The sequence below is a fragment of the Pongo pygmaeus genome, chromosome 1 (genome assembly GCF_028885625.2).
Source record: "Pongo pygmaeus isolate AG05252 chromosome 1, NHGRI_mPonPyg2-v2.0_pri, whole genome shotgun sequence".
Taxonomy (NCBI): Eukaryota; Metazoa; Chordata; class Mammalia; order Primates; family Hominidae; genus Pongo; species Pongo pygmaeus.
This window is the reverse complement of record NC_072373.2, coordinates 225,260,675-225,279,293: the sequence shown is the minus strand read 5'-3', so window position 1 is coordinate 225,279,293 and position 18,619 is coordinate 225,260,675. Positions and strand designations below refer to the sequence as shown.

Sequence of the window (18,619 nt, the reverse complement as noted above, 5' to 3'; positions counted from 1 at the left end):
TGGCCTCATTTTTCAAAATAATTACCGATTCAATAATCAAGAATTAACGCTATTATGATACATGAAACTTACTGACCTATGCATTACTCCCAGCCAGCAGAATGCACCTGTGATTTGTGAAATATGTATTTGGTCTTCGTCCAGTTTCCTGGTATACAACTCCTGAAACCCCCGAAATCTCCGAAGTGCTATCTTTTGTGGGCTAATGAGATGACCGTGGCTGATAGCCCCTAGGTAGCTTCAGGATAGGGCTGCTCACAGAAAGACCAAGGCAGGGGGAGGAGAGTGACTGAAGGTTACATTGATCATCAATGGCCAATGTTTAATCAATCATGTCTACGTAATGAAGTTTTCATCAAAACCCAAAAGGACTGACTTCAGAGAGCTCTGGACAACTGAACCCACGGAAGTGCCCAGAGGGCGGTGCCCAGGAGGGCATGGGAGCTCCAAGTCCTTCCCACATTCTTTGCCCTCTCCATCTCGTCTGTATCCTTTGTAACATTCCTTACAATCAGCTGGTAAATGTCAGTAAAGTGATTTTTACTTATTATTTATAATAATCATGCCTGTTTTTAATGGAAAAAGCATTCATGCCCACTACATTTATCCTCACACACAGAGTTCATCACCAGAGGAACCCGAGTACAAAAGGGCTGTTCTTACATTGCCGTCCACTCCTGTAGGGCTGCTGAACACGTACTCCAGCTGGAAGACGACCGCAAATGCAGGGTGGCCGACCATCTCTGGGAGGCGGAGGCGGCTTCTCAAAACCAGAGCTTGGCTCCCGGAGCTGGGTCAGGAACACAAACCAGGTGCACATTAGAGCTCGGGCTCCCATCTTTCCCGCGTCCACGTCAACCACTGTCAGCAACAGCCAAGGGGATACTCTGGGGGACACAGGGGTGATGCTGCCACAGCAAGGCCACCATGTAACACTACGTGCTCTTCCAAATGATTCAGAAATTCCCCAAACCATTGCTTTTTAAGAGATGGGGGTCTCACTAGGCTGCCATGACTGGTCTCAAACTCCTGAGCTCAAGCAATCCTCCCGCCTCAGCCTCTCATTGCTCTTTCAACGCCTTTTCCAAATTATCAAAGCTTGCCTGCAGGCCTGATACGGCCAAGTTACCAGGAAATGCCACAGAGGATGGAGGCTCCTTCCTCAAGGCTGGCCTACGGCAGAGGACACCTGGCCTCTGCCTGGCACCATGAGAAAGGAAAGGCATGACACCCTGCAGTGATGTCTGTGATACCTGATTTGGGAAGTACTGGATTAAACAGAGCAGCAGGTCTTGCTGCCCCGATACTCCGTCCTATGAGAAACTAATCACAGGGCATGCCTAGAAGGCAGCATGCAAGGCCTCCATAGACCCTCAGCAGCTGCAGCTGGAAGCATCCATAATGCTAACCCCCAGATTGTCAGAGCACAAAAGGAAAAAAAAGGGGGGGCTTTTTCCAAACTTCCAACTCCAAGGTTTGTTCCTAATGGGCACAACTTCCAAGAGGAAAGAAACACAAGGAAGAACTCCCGTGTGGGTGAGTCAACACCTGACATGCACAAATGACCTCATTTCATCATGATCCCTTGCACATCCCCACCCATCCCTGGGGACCCAAGAGACAATACCTGGTCTTGGAAGAGGAGACCACTTTCCTGCTGAAGCTGGCTGAGCGCGTCAAGGCCACGTCCATCTCAGGCACCAGTACAACGACCTGCGGCCTCTGCACAAAGCCCAGACCGTTGTGCACGCCAACACGCAGGCGCCGCTCCAGGATCTCCAGGGCACCACCGTCCAGTGGGCCACATCCCTGGAAGAGGCACAGAAGGAATGAGCCCTGACAGACGGAAAGAGGGAGCTCGCCAGAAGTCCCTGGGGGAGGCGAGCAGAGAGAAGAAACTGGAGCAGAAGTTGCAGATAACTGCAGATCAGATGATGCTTAGTCAAGATGAGTGCAAGCAATGACAGATACAGCACCCAATCCCAGCCACTGTCCTTGGGGCACTGCCCGGGGAGTTTTGGCATTTCCAACACAGCATGATCCTCTCAGCAACGCACACCCTCAGATGCCTCGATCCCCAAACCCCGACACTAGCTTTCCAAGGCTGAGCTGACCATTCTCAAGATGCAGCAAACTCATATTTGGCTCCTTCAAGACTCCTCCAAGGTCCCACAGCCCACTTCCCCGGAGCCCACCTTTCCCAGAGGCTGCTTCCCCAGAGCCCACTTTCCTGGGGCCCAATTCCCTGGATGATGATGGAGAGGTGCTCAGAGGCAGAGCTCATCACATTTCAATTCTGTCTACCCAGACACCTGAGATGGGTGTACAAAGGGAAACGTGTTTAGGCACTAAGTCATAACCAATAAAAACAGAATCTGCCTCAAAGTGGTCACTCGATATTAAAGTGTTTCATCTTAACAAAAATGTACAGGCGCTACAACAAATGAACAAGGATATTCCCCCGGCTATTAGTGTTTATTAAATTATGTGATCTTTGCAAAATGATCCTCAAATTTTCAAGTTTTCTTTACTGTCCATTAATCAAGCTGAACAGACGTAAATTCAGCCTATTAGTCTTTGGATAACGAAAATAAAACTATGCAGATAACTGAGTATCTGCCAGTTGGATTGGAACAAAGATACAGAGATAGTAAAAATACACAATAAAGTGATTTTTATGGGACTGTATAAAATTCAACAATGATATTCCTAAAACAACTCTACCCTCACACAATCCACCCTGAAAAATGAGAAAACAGCAGGAACTACACCAAGGAAACGGATGTTGCTGTTTCAATCCTATTCTCTGCTTTGTGTTTACATAAGACCATATTATGTAGAACTGCATTTTCAAGAATGGATGGGGAGCAAACAAGTCCAGCTCATTCACACACACACACACACACACACAATAACTTGCTAATAACTTCATAGACTACTAGGATGAGCACCTGAATCATTCATTCTCACAACTAAATATTACAGCCCTACTATGTGCCAAACCCCGTTCATGCACATCACGTGTCATCGTAAACAAAACAAAGTCTCTGTCCTGGTGACACAAACACTCACCGCAGGAGACCGACAATAACAGATAAGAAGGCCAGCTGCTCCCAGGAAAGGCTGAGCACCCGGGAGGAATGCGGGGTGACGGCTGGAGACACGGTGGCAAGGGCAGGGAACAGCACCCCTGCAGGACGGTCAGGGGACCCCGTCCAGACCTGAAGCCTGAGGGGGAAACACGCAGAGATGTGCAGGAAGAACATTCAGGAAAGTCAGCTACATGCTCCAGGACCCATGCAGGGACAAGCATGAGTCTGAGGCCACCCAGGCAGAGGCATGCCTGAATCCAGGACTGCAAAACAGGCCCAGGAAGCAGCACACAGTGAAGTAGGGAAACCAGCAAAGACCAAACCATGCCCAGGAGGCAGCATATAGTGAGGCAGGGGAAACTGGCAAAGACCAAATCACGTGCATCTTGGAGGACCAGGAGCCTAGGTGTCAGTCCAAGGGCAATGAGAAGCCAGCAGCAGGTTTTAAACACAGAAGAAAGGTGGCTGCATTTCTGTGGCCTCTCCCGTGGCAGCCGGTCTGGGCTTGCTCTCATGGAGGCAGATGTTTAAGAGAGGAGTTTAAGAGAGGGTCCCTAAAGGTCCAATTACACTTCATCTTACCCAAAAGGCCGAGAAGCAATGAATTTATGTTTTTAAAAGACCTCTTTGACTACTGAGTGAAAAAAATGTTCTCTGGGACTTTCAAGTGAACATGAGGGACACTTCCTCAGAGAATTTCCTTCCCCCAATACCTAAGGAGCAAAATATGCCACCAATCAAGGACGGCAGCATAACAGACCGCACCAGCCTTCAGGACCTGGCGCCAAGGCAGGACCCAAGCCTTAAAGCTCAAACGGAGGAGGGCAGGCACCGTGCCCAACTCTGCCTCCACCCCCAGGAGCTATGGCCGAGTTGGCAAAATCCTGGGAATTCCACCAAACCCTCATGGTAAAGGATTCATCTGCAGCTCCAGGTAAGGGATCTTTAAAGCCATACCCTTTGTCCTGTAATCTGGAGTCCCCTACCTCTCTGACTCTGGACTTGGCCAGTGACCTGCTTTGGCCAATGGGAGAGTAACAAATTTAATCCAAAAAGAGGTTTGAAAATGTCTGCACATTTCCAACTCCTCTCTTAAACATCTGCCTCCACGACAGCAAGCCCAGACTGGCTGCCACAGGAGCCACGCCACCCCAACCAAGGTCATCCTAGACCAGCAGCCCCCAGCGAACCAGCCAGCTCATTGCATGCCCATGAAGATTTTCCAAAAAAGTCCCTTTTACTTCCTGCTCGAGATTCTACTAAAAGTCAGGATACACACGGAAGAATGCTCAGCCCCAACCTGAAAATAGCCCAAAAGTCCATCAACAGTAGAATGGATTCATAAATCCTGGTGCCCTCACACGGATGACCATCCAGCAAAGAAAGTGAGCAAATGGAGCCACAGCCACTGCAGACAGCCTCCCACGGGAGCACGGTCTTGAGCAAAAGCAGCAAAACAAAACAGAAGAAAAAAGTACGACTTCATTTAAAGATAGGTCAAAAGCAGGCAAGCCTATGTTGTTTAGAGATGCATCGATAGGCGGTAAAACCAGAACAGAAAGCCAAGACGTGATTAGCACAAAGGCCCGAGGGAATGGGCAGGGAGGAAGGTACAGCCGAAGGAGACCCGCGGGGCTCTGAGGGTGCCTCTGTGGGTGCCAGGCCCAAGGCCTCCCTCTGCCGTCCTTCCTCGTGTCGCGCAGTCACGCAATTGCATTCTGTGCGCTTCTGCAGGACTCATCATGAAAAGGGTGCGTCGAGAGGACTCGACGCAATAGCAAGATGTTACCCACACCAGTCTCTTGGCTCTCTGCAATTAAAGTTTCTTTCTCTTTGTTTCTGAAGTTGAAAGTGAAGACTCTCTCTCATTCTAGGAGGGGGAACAAGGAGTGGTTTGCCCACAACCCAGGTCTGAGGGCCCCTCCTTCCAGAGCTGAGAACAGCCAGGGCTGACCCCTCTTCTCCCCACTCCATCTGGTGACCATCAGCAAAGGCGCAGGCAAGGGGGCTGAGCCCAGGGCCCGAGCAGAACCAGGCAATCTCCATCCCACATGCCTGCTCCCCCTGCTGCTGGGGACAGAAGAGCCAGGGCGGACAGACCTCATTCCAACACTATTTGTGACAGTTCATCAGGCCCAATTTTTCCAGACCAAGGACAGATTATCGCCTAGAAAACATAAGCAGTCCCCAAACCTGCAAAGGCTTTTCCAAGTCTTGTCTGGCATACAAACCAAGCTTCTACACAGAAAATCCAAGAGAACTTTTGCTGTCAGAGGTGACAGGAGCTCTAGAAACAACCTCCCCGGCCCTGGTGTTTTACAGCTTGCAAGCCAGGCATCGCTGGGACGGAGCCGGAGAGGAAACCCCAGCGCATGCTGCATACTAGGCAGGCTGAGCTCCACGCACCTGCACGACGCAGACATCCCTCCCGGGGGCCACAGGCAAACAGGCTCGAAAGCCTCTGCCTAACAGACGGACAAGCCCTCCAGACACCCTGCCAGGGCACCTGGACAAACCCATACACTGAAAAGCAACAGACAGGAACAGCAGGGAGTGTGAACAGGCTCTCAGTGACCAGAACACAATGACCTGTGACACAGGCAGGCCGAGGGGACGGTGAGTCTGGAGGCGCCTTCCCAGGGGCCCAAGGTGGGTGAGATGACCGAGGCTTCCAGCCATCTCCGGAAATGAGCCCCATGTCCCCGCTGACGTCCTCTAAACATGGGAAGGGTTCTATGGGCTTCCCTATGCTCATCTGGTGACTTAGTTTACTTTAAATGAGGACTATTTCATGATCTACCAGAATTAACGTTAGTTAACATCTCAGGTCAACAGCACCTTCATCGCTGTTCAAGTCAAAACAACTGCAGGCTCTGTGGGGGCCTTGGCTGTGGAGGAAAGGGGTCCCTAAAGGTCCAATTCAGCTCCAGAAAGAGGGGAAAAGACAGAACTACAACCTTAGGGCCACAGGGCCCTCCTCAGCAGCATCAGATGTGGGGTCTCCCCTGCCCTACCCACCCCTACCCTACCCCACCTCCTCCCTGCCCTGCCTGGCCCCACCCCTGCCTGGCCCCACCCTGCCTGGCCCCACCCCTGCCTGGCCACACCCCTGCCTGTGGCCCCACCCCTGCCTGGCCCCACCCTGCCTGGCCCCACCCCTGCCTGGCCCCACCCCTGCCTGGCCCCACCCTGCCCCCATCACGCTTCTGACTCCACACCTCCTGGAAGTGGTCCTGGACGTGGAGCTCCAGCAGCTCTTCCTCAAACTTCTCGAGGGAGGGGTACAGGGTGAAGAATAAGTCGTCCAAGTGCCCCGTGATGGGCTTCTGGAGGCGAGGCTTTCGGAGAGCGTCGCCTGAAACAGTGAGGATGCAAAAAGGATCATCCTTGGGAATAAAACACCCACTGGCAGCCACCGAGGGTCCCCACCCACCCCAGCCTCAGCCGGGGCCTGCAGCAACGAAGGGTGCTCGGGACCCACAGACAGAGCACAAGGCCCAAGCCAAGCCTCCACAACAATTAAGCAAAGGCAGATTTCATTGGCAGTCCAAAATCTACCCCAAACCTCCTCCGGGAACAGTTTTTTGTGTTGTTTTGTTCTTCATGTTTTGTTTGTTTTTTTTTTTTTGCTTGTTTGTTTGTTTGTTTTGAGACGGAGTCTCGTTCTGTCGCCCAGGCTGGAGTGCAGTGGTGTGATCTCGGCTCACTGCAACCTCCACCTCCCAGGTTCAAGCCATTCTTCTGCCTCAGCTTCCCGAGTAGCTGCGATTACAGGCGACCACCACGACGCCCAGCTAATTTTTGTATTTTTAGTAGAGACAGGGTTTCACCATATTGGCCGGGCTGGTCTCGAACTCCTGACCTTGTGCTCCACCTGCCTCGGCCTCTCAAAGTGGTGAGATTACAGGCGTGAGCCACCACACCTGGCCCAGGAACAGTTTTTATAATTCGACAACTCAAAGAACACAGATTGGAGAAGGCAGAGTGATACGTGCAGCCCTGCAGCCTGCTGCCCTGCATGGCTTCCTTCCTCTCTCTCCAGCAGGAACACAGCCAGCCACGCCGCTCCTTACTTTACTGTGTTACCTTGAACCATCTGCAAACACACTGAGCAGGCATGAGCCTGTCAAGGCAACCAGCAAAATACAGCCCGAACAGCACCACGAGAAAAGGGTCCCATCCAGAGGACAGTGGCCCCAGCAACCTAACTCAGGGTCCGGTGCAGAGCAGGCCCATGAAAAACCTTGGCTGAGAGAGGGAAGGCCCCTGGGCCGCCTGGGGAGCCTTCTCCACTGGCTCTAGAGCAAAGGCTCATCCAGGAGGAGGAAGGATGAGCCAACCGCTTCCCAACCTACACACACCCGTGGACTCTGCCCCTTCTTTCTCCACCACTGTCATCTTCTTCTGGTCCTAGCTCCATCTCTTCCTATATTTTAATGATCTTTTACTTATGTAGATATGTAGATTTTTAAAAGCTAATTTCAAAGTTGAAAAAAAAAAGAAAACACTGAGGTAACCACTCAATGCTGATGAAACTGCCGTCAAAAGAGCACTCTACTATCCTGCTGAAGATTATGAGTCAGTATTGCCTTTGCCTTTGAGTATGTCAAAAGCTTTAAAATATCACTTTCTGCCCCAGTAATTCCACTTTTTGAACCTATTCAGCGAAAATAATCAAAGACAGAAGCAAAGATTTATGTGCAACTATATTCATTGAAACTTTATTATAATAGAGAAAAATCGAAGCAACCAAATGTTCAATAGGGGAATGTTCACTAAACTATTATTCATTCCTGCTGAATAAGAACAAAAAAAAAATCATACTGTCAAAGATTTAATAAATTGAGAAATAATCATAATATTGTAAGTGAAAAGAATAGTAACATATAAAACTATTATTATTCCATTTGATAGCAATGGTATTTAAAAGTATGTGCACTTACATGTATACATGTATATCTGCAGGCAGTAATTGTAGATTATTTTCTTCTTTATAGTTTTCTATATTGTCCCCATCACAAACTCACATTAGGTTTGCCCAATGGAACAGAATAGAGATTCCAGAAATAAATTCATGCCACCTACAGCCAACTGATTTTTAAAGAGGTGCCAAGAACACACACTGGGGAAAAGACAGTTTCTTCAATAAATGGTGCTGGACAAACTGGACACCCACGTGCAGAAGAATGAGATGAGACGCCCTACCTCTCTCCATATATAAAAGTCAAGTCCAAATAGATTGAAGACTTAAATGTAAAACCTGAAACTATGAAACTACTAGAAGAAAATGGAAGAAGTGCTTCGTTAACACTGGGCTGAGTAAGGATTTTTTAAAGTAACATTGGGCTGTGTAAGGATTTTTTTTAAATAAAACCGTAAAAGCACAGGCAACAAAAGCAAAAAGAAACAAATGGATTATATCAAAATAAAAAGGTCTTACACAATAAAGGAAACAATTAACTGAGTGAAGAGACAACCTGCACAATGGGAGAAAATATTTGTAAACTATATATCTAACAAGGGGTTAATATCCAGAATACATAACGAATTTAAGCAACTCAACAAAAAAAAAAAAAAAAAAAAAAAACTAGTAGCTTGATTTTAAAATGGGCAAAAGGCCTTAATAGACATTTCTCAAAAGAAGACGTTCGAATAGCTGTAGGCACATGAAACGATGCTCAGCCTCACTAGTTATCAGGGAAATGAAAATTAAAACCACAATGAGATACCACCTCACTTCAGTGAGAATGGCCACCATCAAAAAGATAAAAGAAAATAAGTGCTGGTGAGGACGCGGAGAAAAGGGAACACCTATACAATACGGGTGGGATTGCAAATTAGAACTGCCACTATGGAAAACTAGACAGAGCTTCCTCAAAAAGTTGAAAATAGAATTCCCATATAATTCAGCAATCCTACTACTGAGTATATAATATCCAAAGGAAATGAAATCAGTATGTCAAAGAGATATCGCCACTCCCATGTTTATTGCAGCACTATTCACAACAGTGGAGACACAGAATCAACCTAAGTGTTCATCAATGGATGAATGCATAAAGAAAAGTAGGTGAATGAATGCATAAAGAAAAGTATCTACACAATGGAGTACTTACGCAACCACGATGAAAGAATGAAGTCCTGTCGCTTGCGACAACACAACATGAATGGACCTAGCAGACATCAAGGTTAAGTGGAATAAGCCAAGCACAGAAAGACAAATACCACATGATCTCACTCACATGTGGGACCTCAAAAAGAAGAGTTGGTACCATAGAAGCAGAGCACAGAACAGTGGTTACCAGAGACTGAGGAGGGGAGGGAGAGGTTGTCAAGGGGTCACGGTACAAGTTACAAACTAAATTCTGCTGTTCCTGCACAGCAGGGTAATGATGGTTACCAGTAAGTTCCCGTAAAATACAAAAGAGCTAGAAGAGCAGCTAGAAGAGCGGCTTCTGAATGTCCTGACCACACAGAAATGATGAGTGTGGGAGATCACGGTCACGCTAGTACTCTCATTTGATTTACTCTACAACACATACGTGTACTGAAACATCACACTGTTCCCCATAAATATATACAATTACAGTAAGCCAAGAAACATTTTAACAGAATGTTTCAAAAAGCTGGGGGGGGGGGGGGCGGCGGCAGGGAAGGATGACATAAACTAAAATAACGGAGGACAAAGGCCATTTCCCAGACCAACTTCCTTTAGGAAAGATCACGTGTGTGCCATGGGTGTCCCATCTCAAGAGGCGGCAACTCAGTGGAGGGATCAGGGTCACCAGGCATCTGGGAGGGGGCAGAAGTCAGTGCTCCTGGAAGTGGCCCAGGCTGGGAAGGAAGGAGGTTCTGTGTGGCCACCCCATGACCAGGGTGCACACGCACCCCCAGGAGCAAAAGCCATTCCAATAGTTGTGACCCTGGTCTGCATAGACAGCTGAAGATGCAAGTCCCATGCACAGAAAGTCATCAGGGGAGGAAAGATGGGTTCCCACCAGGACAGCCAGACTGAGGAGCTACATCTGCAGTGAGTAGAAACTTCCAGATCCTGGAGGGCCCAGGGAAGCCAGACATACCCGGGTATCCTCATTCAGCCGGCTTGGCAGGCCACGTCTTGCAAGCATCATGGGCTCTGGAGTAAAGCACCTGAGCCCAAGCCTGGCTCAGCCACCAAGTTACTCTGTGACCTTCGAGAGGCCAGGCCTGGAAAAAACACAGCTGGGCCCGGTGCTGAGTGTTGCCTTCGCACATCTGAAGGGCTAGCAAAGGGCAAACAGATCAGACCTCCCAGGACGCTCTACTGTAGGAGGCTTGGATCTGGGCTGAATTTAAGACACAACTTTCATGATGAAGACGCTAGTGCTTTACCAATCCATCTCATTTTCTCCCCAAATACATCTTTATGAGCAGGCCCTATTATTGTCCCCATTTTATAAAGGGAAAACAAAAGCAAAGACTCGGAGAGGCTGGGAAACCTGCCCCCAGCTCACATTGTGGCTAGACATGGAGCAGACACCCGCCACAGGCCTGTCAGCCTCCAGCATAACCCAACAAGCATCCTTTTACTACCTGACATCATCCATTTTTTCACTCACTCATTCAACTAACCAACCAACAGCAGCAACCACGACAGACACGAACCCCACCATGGCAGAAGTGACCCCCACTGCAGCAGAGGCGTTCTGTCCTTCATGCTCTGTAGCTTGGCCTACCTTTAATTTATCTGTTGCCAAGTCTCCGGCTACGAATGGAATTCCCAATAACAGCATTGCTCCTATGGAAAAACACACCCCACTCTACAACAATCCATTTTATTCTGGGACCCCCATAAGCACACTACAGAGAAAATAGGGATTGCCAGCAAACCCTTCACAAGCAAGAACCCCCTTCCCACTGACATCCATTGGAGAGTCCCTGAGATTCCCCTAGGCCCTAACAGGCTCCCACAGACCACAGCCTCCTGGGAACATAGCTCTTCTGCTAAGGATATTTAATTCACCAGAATGCACCTCAAAAAACAAGAACACTGTAATAGTGGCAGTAGAATGAAAACTAAACTTAGGAATGATTTAAGCAGGAATGAAAATGACTTTGAGCTAGTCCAGGTTTATTCTAAAACATGTTCTATTGCCTTTGGTGACTGTGGTTAGATTTGAGGTCTGCCCTTACCAAAATCCATTCAAGAGAGACCTATGACCTACCTCCTAAGAGTGCAATGCTATCTCCTAAGAGTGCAATGCGACATCCTCAGCACCCAGCCCAGGGCCTGCTTCACAGTGTCTACTCAATAAATATTTGTTGAATAAATCAATGAATAAATGAATGAATTAGTGAATATGTAAAAAGTATACACCAAACTATGATCAGTGGTTTTCTCCACGGAGTTAGACTGGAAGGGAAGACTTTCAGTTTTTACTAAATGTATTGAATACACATGAACTTTGTGGTTTTAAAATGGTCTTTAGCATTGTATAAAAGGGGCACACAACTGACAAGCTGCATTGGCACTGGCCAGGAACAGCCGTCAGAAAGCAGCCTCAAGGCCAGGCACAGTGGCGCATGTCTGTAATCCCAGCACTTTGGGAGGCCAAGGCAGGTGGATTCCTTGATGCTTGAGCTCAGGAGTTTCAGACCAGCCTGGGCAACACAGACAAACCCTGTCTCTACAAAACATACAAAAATTAGCTGGAGGCCAGGTGCCATGGCTCACGCCTGTAATCCCAGCACTTTGGGAGGCCAAGGTGGGTGAATCACCTGAGGTCAGGAGTTTGAGACCTGCCTGGCCAACGTGGTGAAACCCCGTCTCTACTGAAAATACAAAAATTAGCTGGGCATGGTCGTGAACACTTGTAATCCCAGCCACTCAGGAGGCTGAGGGAGGAGGATCACTTGAACCCGGAAGGTGGAGATTGTAGTGAGCCGAAATTGTGCCACCTCACTCTTGCCTGGGCACCAGAGCAAGACTGTCTCAAAAAAAAAAAAAAAAAAATTAGCCAGGCATGGTGGCACATGCCTATAGTCCTTACTACTCAGGAGGCTGAGGTGGGAGAATGACTTGAGCATGGGAGGCGGAGTTCACAGTGAGCCAAGATTGTGCCACTACACTCCAGCCTGAAGAAGAGCCAGACCCTGTCTCAAAAAATAAAAAAAATAATAAAAATAAAAGAATTAGAGAAGAATCTGGCTGTCATTACATATATAATTTAAAAAGTTTAAGAAGTAAAATAAAAAGAAAGTAGCCTCAGGGCCCACACGGCAGTGGCACCCCAAACACAACAGAAAGGCTGGGCAAATTGTGTTTCTCTCCTAAAACAACTCTGGGAGTGGGGGCGGGGGGCGGGGGGGCGGCAGGTGTTGCTGAGATACCTATCCTTTCTCTCCAAAGAGCGCATGCAGCCCTTACCTGGTGGAGTCAGTCAGTCTCCCTCCCTCCCTCCCACCTCCCTCCCTCCCTCTCTCCCTCCCTCTCTCCAGACACATGGCGTGTGCTCACCCTGCCCTCAGATCCCCTGCTCACTCGATTTTCAACACCAGCAGCATAAAATGTCATTAATTTTACAATGTTCTAGGCACTGCCAGCATTCGTTCGGCACCTTGGTGACGGGCCGGCTGCTCCACACCTGGAAGGCCGACTTGAGGCCAATGGTCCAGACCTCTTCCGAAGCATGGCCTTTAAGAATGAGGAGCAGGAATCATGCACCCCAGGCTCAAGCTCTTTAATCCAAAACTCTGTCTCCCATCTTGTGGTCCCCTTGGCCCCAGCTGGACACAAGATACGAGGAACAAAACCAGGCCTGTCCTCTTAGGGCACCACGGCTTCTCATTTGCAGTCCTAGTCATGAGGCTGAGCCAGTCCAGTGACCTGCAAGTAATTCTGTTGGTCTGCAGTTCTACTGACACCCACGGGCAAGTCACAAAGTGACGACTACCCCTCTGGCTCCAAGACTCCCAGGTAGTAAGACTGACACAGCTGACTTGAAAGCAGCACACAGCTAGTCCCAAGATCAGTATCCACCAGGCGACATCTCACAGCTAGTCCCAAGATCAGTATCCACGAGGCGACATCTCACAGCTAGTCCCAAGATCAGTATCCACCAGGCGACATCTCACAGCTAGTCCCAAGATCAGTATCCACCAGGCGACATCTCACAGCTAGTCCCAAGATCAGTATCCACCAGGCGACATCTCACAGCTAGTCCCAACATCAGTATCCACCAGGCGACATCTCACAGCTAGTCCCAACATCAGTATCCACCAGGCGACATCTCACAGCTAGTCCCAACATCAGTATCCACCAGGCGACATCTCACAGCTAGTCCCAACATCAGTATCCACCAGGCGACATCTCACAGCTAGTCCCAACATCAGTATCCACCAGGCGACATCTCACAGCTAGTCCCAAGATCAGTATCCACCAGGCGACATCTCACAGCTAGTCCCAACATCAGTATCCACCAGGCGACATCTCACAGCTAGTCCCAACATCAGTATCCACCAGGCGACATCTCACAGCTAGTCCCAACATCAGTATCCACCAGGCGACATCTCACAGCTAGTCCCAACATCAGTATCCACCAGGCGACATCTCACAGCTAGTCCCAAGATCAGTATCCACCAGGCGACATCTCACAGCTAGTCCCAACATCAGTATCCACCAGGCGACATCTCACAGCTAGTCCCAAGATCAGTATCCACCAGGCGACATCTCACAGCTAGTCCCAAGATCAGTATCCACCAGGCAACATCTCACAGCTAGTCCCAACATCAGTATCCACCAGGTGACATCTCACAGCTAGTCCCAAGATCAGTATCCACCAGGCGACATCTCACAGCTAGTCCTGAAGATCAGTATCTAATAGGCAATATCTCACAGCTAGTCCCAAGATCAGTATCAACTGGGTGACATCTCACAGCTAGTCCTGAAGATCAGGATCAACCAGGCAGTATCTCACAGCTAGTCCTGAAGATCAGTATCTACCAGGCGACATCTCACAGCTAGTCCCTAGATCAGTATCCACCAGGTGACATCTCACAGCTAGTCCCAAGATCAGTATCCACCAGGCGACATCTCACAGCTAGTCCTGAAGATTAGTATCTAATAGGCAACATCTCACAGCTAGTCCCAAGATCAGTATCAACCGGGTGACATCTGAAAGCTAGTCCTGAAGATCAGTATCAACCAGGCAGCAGCACACAGCTAGTTCCAAGATCAGTATCAACCAGGCGGCAACTCACAGCTAGTCCTGATGATCAGTATCAAGCAGGCGACATCTCACAGCGGCGCCTACAGGGCCCTCCCTGGCCAGCAGAGCAGGGGCAAGAAGGACAAGCCACAGGCCAGGTCTCAGAGCCCGACACAGGTTTTCATGTTCTCTTTGCTCAACTCAACAGCAGTGACAATGAGGCCTTCCCTCTGTCTCCGTCTTCCTTTCAGAGGATTGCAGGCAGAATACAGGGGTAATAAGACACCCTGAAGCGGGCTTGGAGAGCACTTATAGCTCAGTGAGCAGGACAGACCCAGACTGCGACCCCACGTTTGCTCTAGTTCAGAGTTCATTCCTCCCTTCTCATTTCTCACCCTCTCCTCCCTGGAATGCTGGAAAAACAGTGACTTCACAATGATGATGTCCACCATAGACCTAGCCAAGAAATTAATTAACTCAGATAATAACATCTACACCCCAGCACCAACCAGAATGCCTATGCGACGCACAGGGCTGTTATTGCCGACAACCAAGGACCCGCGCCGGAGTCGAGCTGCATCCTCTTCTTCAGGGTCCAGAATGAGCCAAACTCTCAGCACAGCACTGCCCTCAGTCCCCGCCCCTCACACACAAGGTCAAATCCTGCTCTTCCTGGAACCCAGCAGGGAGTCAGTCACCCAAGACACCCAAGGTTCTGGTGCTGCCAGGAAATCTCCAGCACATGACAGGTAGAAGGAGGTTGGTGTGTCCCTTCTCCTGGAGTCCTCAAGAAAGCCACACAAAAGTCTCCAGAAGTGCCTGGAAGAAGCATGCGGCCCAGGCCATGAGGACCACCCAGCAGATTCCTACAGCAGAGCACACCCCCAACACTTCCATGGCTGCTGGGGTCGACTCAATTCCACCACCAGAGAATCAACTTTTGAAAACCACACCAAGACAGAGCCCTTGTCCTTTAACACGAATTTCAGTTTCCAAAAATCCTCAAGTCACTGCACACCCATGTTCACAGCAGCCAGAAGGTGGAAGGCTCAAGTGTTAACTGACGAAACAATCAGCAGAACATGGTCCATCCATAGACCAGAATATCATCCAGCCTTAAGATGAAAAGGAAGGAAACTGGGACACACACTATAACATGGATGAACCTCGAAAACACTCCACTCAGAAATTTGAAGACATTTCACTCTTAGGATGAACTAACAGAGCAATTCCCCTCTCTTCCTAAAGAATGCCGGCCACTGAAGGACAAGGACTGCATGATTCCAGTCCTATGAGGTCCCTAGAGTCATTGAAAGCATGAAGACAGAAAGCGGAAGGGTGGCTGCCAGGGGCTGGGGGAGTAAGGAACAGGGAGTCAGTGTGGAAGGGGACGGAGCTTCAGCCGGGGAAGAGGAAAGAGCTCGGGGATGGATGGTGCTGGTGGCTGCACTACAATGTGAATGTACTTATTGCCACTGAACTATACATTTTAGAAGGGCTAAGACGGTCAATTTTATGTTATTCTTATTTTACCTTAATTTAAAAATCATCATCATCATCATCATCATCATCATCATCAGGTCACTGATGTGATGCCATGTGGCTGAGATCCAGCCAGTGGTCTTCCTAGCTATGGTCACAGAGACTTGAACTCTGTCTCTCACGAAAGCATTTTCCCAACCAAAGCAGCCAGAAATGACTCGAAGGATGTGAGACACTATTTAGGAGGGAAACGGAAACTAGACTGCCATTCCATCCTCCTCCACCGCCCCCCACAACCCCCGCCAGGCCGTGCTGCTGAGCTGCAGAGGGGCGCTTGGCCCACGCTGCCCCTGGAAGAGCCCAGTGCCTTCAAGGTTTCACTGTGAACTAGGACAGACTCACCTCACCAAGTGGAGAGAATCAAAGACCCCCTTACCAGATTCTCCATGAGCTGGAAGCAGGCCAGGTATCTGCTGCAGACCAGACACCAGAAGGTTCTCAGGAAGAAGGTGGAACGCAGGCTCCAGGGCCGGGTGTGGCTTCAGCGTGTACTGCAGGCTGCAGTTCTCAATGAGGGTCATGTGTCTGTTTTCTGGGGAAGAAAACACCAATGTGATCAATTGATAGCTGAAGGCAAAGGTGCTTCCAGTCAAACCAGCCAATAAACAGAGAATGTTAGAAACACCACAAACAGGAAAGGGACTTTTCTAGGGAGAGTGAAGTGGTGCTCTGTTCAGCCTCAAGTGAAAGGCATTGCTCTTTAATAACCTTCTCTGGTAAAGTTACAATTTAAAAAATTTTTTTATTTTTCTTTTTGTTTTTCTTTTTTTTTGTTTTTAGAGACAGGGTATCGCTCTGTTTGTCCAGGCTGGAGAGCAGTGGTGTAATCACAGCTCCCCGGAGCCTCAAACTCCTGGGCTCAAGTGATCCTCCCACTTGGCCTCCCAAAGTGCTGGGATCACAGGCATGAGACACCACGCCCGGCCTGGAAGTGCAGTTTTTAATCCAACATAAAATCTCTCCCACCCACTACTTCCCTCAGTCTCCTGAGAGCACAGACAGCCACAGGCTGTGCAGTTTCCCCAGGTCTCGCTGGTCCCTGCCATCAGAGGGGCCTGGAGGACACCCTAGCCCGAGGCCTGCCTGCCTTTGCGTGTCAGCACTTGTAACCACCAAGCCCCAAAAAGAGCAGGGCAGCACTGGAGGGAGGCCAGCAGCATCAGAGACAGAGCCCTGTCCTCAGGGAGGTGCCACTTTCCTGGAGTGATGGCTAAGACCAAACACGTGGATACCCATAACGCACGGGAGAACTGAATCCGAACCATGGGACAGATGTGGGTAAAGCACGAGGGGAAACGCGAGGAGGAAAAAGGGCATGAAGGAAAGACCCCGGAGAAATGACACCCGGGAGGAGCACGGCTACACCGCAGGGCGGGCAGGCCCTGAAGGTGGAAGGAACGGCATCCCCAGAAATGGGAATGCGGGGAGAGGCACACCCCCGAAACACAGCGCCTGGGCTGCCCTCTTCACATTCCCACCAAACGGCCAATCTTGCTCGGGCCTGATTTTTCTCCAGTGACAGGAAGTCCACCACTTCCCGAGGCACAGGGCATGCACGTGGTCTCAGGCGGCTCAAGTCTCAGCTGTGGCCAGGCCAGGGATAGCTGCTGAGAGTCACAAGTTCAGCTCATTCATGTTCTGATTTCATAAAGAAACAGCTAAATATGAACTACCGTATTATTAGAAAAAGAAATTTGTGAAAAACTAGGTCCGCTACGGTGGCTCATGCCCATAATTCCAGCACAGGTGGATCACCTGAGATCAGGAGTTTGAGACCAGCCTGACCAACACGGTGAGACCCCATCTCTACTAAAAATACAAAAATTACCCAGGCGTGGTGGCGCATGCCTGTAATCCCAGCTACTTGGGACACTGAGGCAGGAGAATCACTTGAACCCGGGAGGCAGAGGTTGCAGTGAGCCGAGACTGCACCACTGCAATCCAGCCTGGGCGACAGAGATTCCATTTCAAAATTAAAAAAAAAAAAGAAATTAGTGAAACACTGTATTTTTTTAGTACCTAACCACTTCAAACATGGAATCTGCTTACTTTAAAATTTAAAATACTACTAAAGGCATTTGACCTGAGCGGCTAGTCAGGAGTCACAACCTCTCCGGGGAGGGGGCACACAGGAGAAATAGGAAAAGACTCCAAATGCTCAGACCTCAGATCCAGCCACCCGCTTCAGGATTTTGCCCTACAAATTCACGCACACGCTCAGGGGAAGGGCGGACGCCCACTGCAACAGGGTTTCCAACCTTTTCTTTTTTTTTTTTTTTTGAGACGGAATCTTGCTGTCACCCAGGCTGGAGTGCAGTGGCATGATCTCACTCACTGCAACCTCCGCCTCCCGAGTTCAAGCAATTCTCCTGCCTCAGCCTCCCCAGTAGCTGGGATTACAGGCACCTGCCCTCACACCCGGCTAATTTTTGTGTTTTTAGTAGAGACGGGGTTTCGCCATGTTGACCAGGCTGGTCTCGAACTCCCGACTTCAGGTGATCCGCCTGCCTTGGCCTCCCAAAGTGCTGGGATTACAGGCGTGAGCCACCGCTCCTGGCCCAACCTCTTCTTACAGAACCCGCTAAGGGTCGGTATGCAGGTATATTCAATCAATCATGAAACATCAATTCCACAAAATACCACAGAGCTGTAAAAAGAGTGAGTGCTTTCTGTGTACTGATAGGAAACATTCTTCTAGACAAATTGTAAGGGAAGAAAGCAAGGTGTAGAACAGTGAATAAGAAGAGGTCAAGAATCAGATGCAATACCGGATGTGCGCATTAGCTTCTGTGTCCGTAAAAC

The 18,619-nt window shown here is 49.3% G+C and overlaps 1 protein-coding gene across 20 annotated transcripts in view; it reads right to left on the bottom strand.

Annotated features, from left to right (window-relative positions):
* NPHP4 (nephrocystin 4) overlaps positions 1-18,619 on the bottom strand; it is a 126,707-nt gene that overhangs the window by 78,760 nt on the left and 29,328 nt on the right. For 18 of the 20 annotated variants that reach the window (XR_010125337.1, XM_063659931.1, XM_063659966.1 and 15 more), the window contains 4 exons: positions 16,194-16,349; positions 6,311-6,447; positions 1,628-1,809; positions 664-790 (listed from right to left, as the gene is read on the bottom strand). Coding sequence is in view for 19 of the 20 variants with exons in the window: in XM_063659931.1 (XP_063516001.1) it covers positions 664-790; positions 1,628-1,809; positions 6,311-6,447; positions 16,194-16,349 (602 nt within the window). In the remaining variant the exon portion in view is untranslated. Of the gene's footprint in view, positions 1-663; positions 791-1,627; positions 1,810-6,310; positions 6,448-16,193; positions 16,351-18,619 lie in introns of those variants that run through there. The other 2 variants (XM_063659990.1, XM_063659982.1) reach the window with 2 other exon arrangements.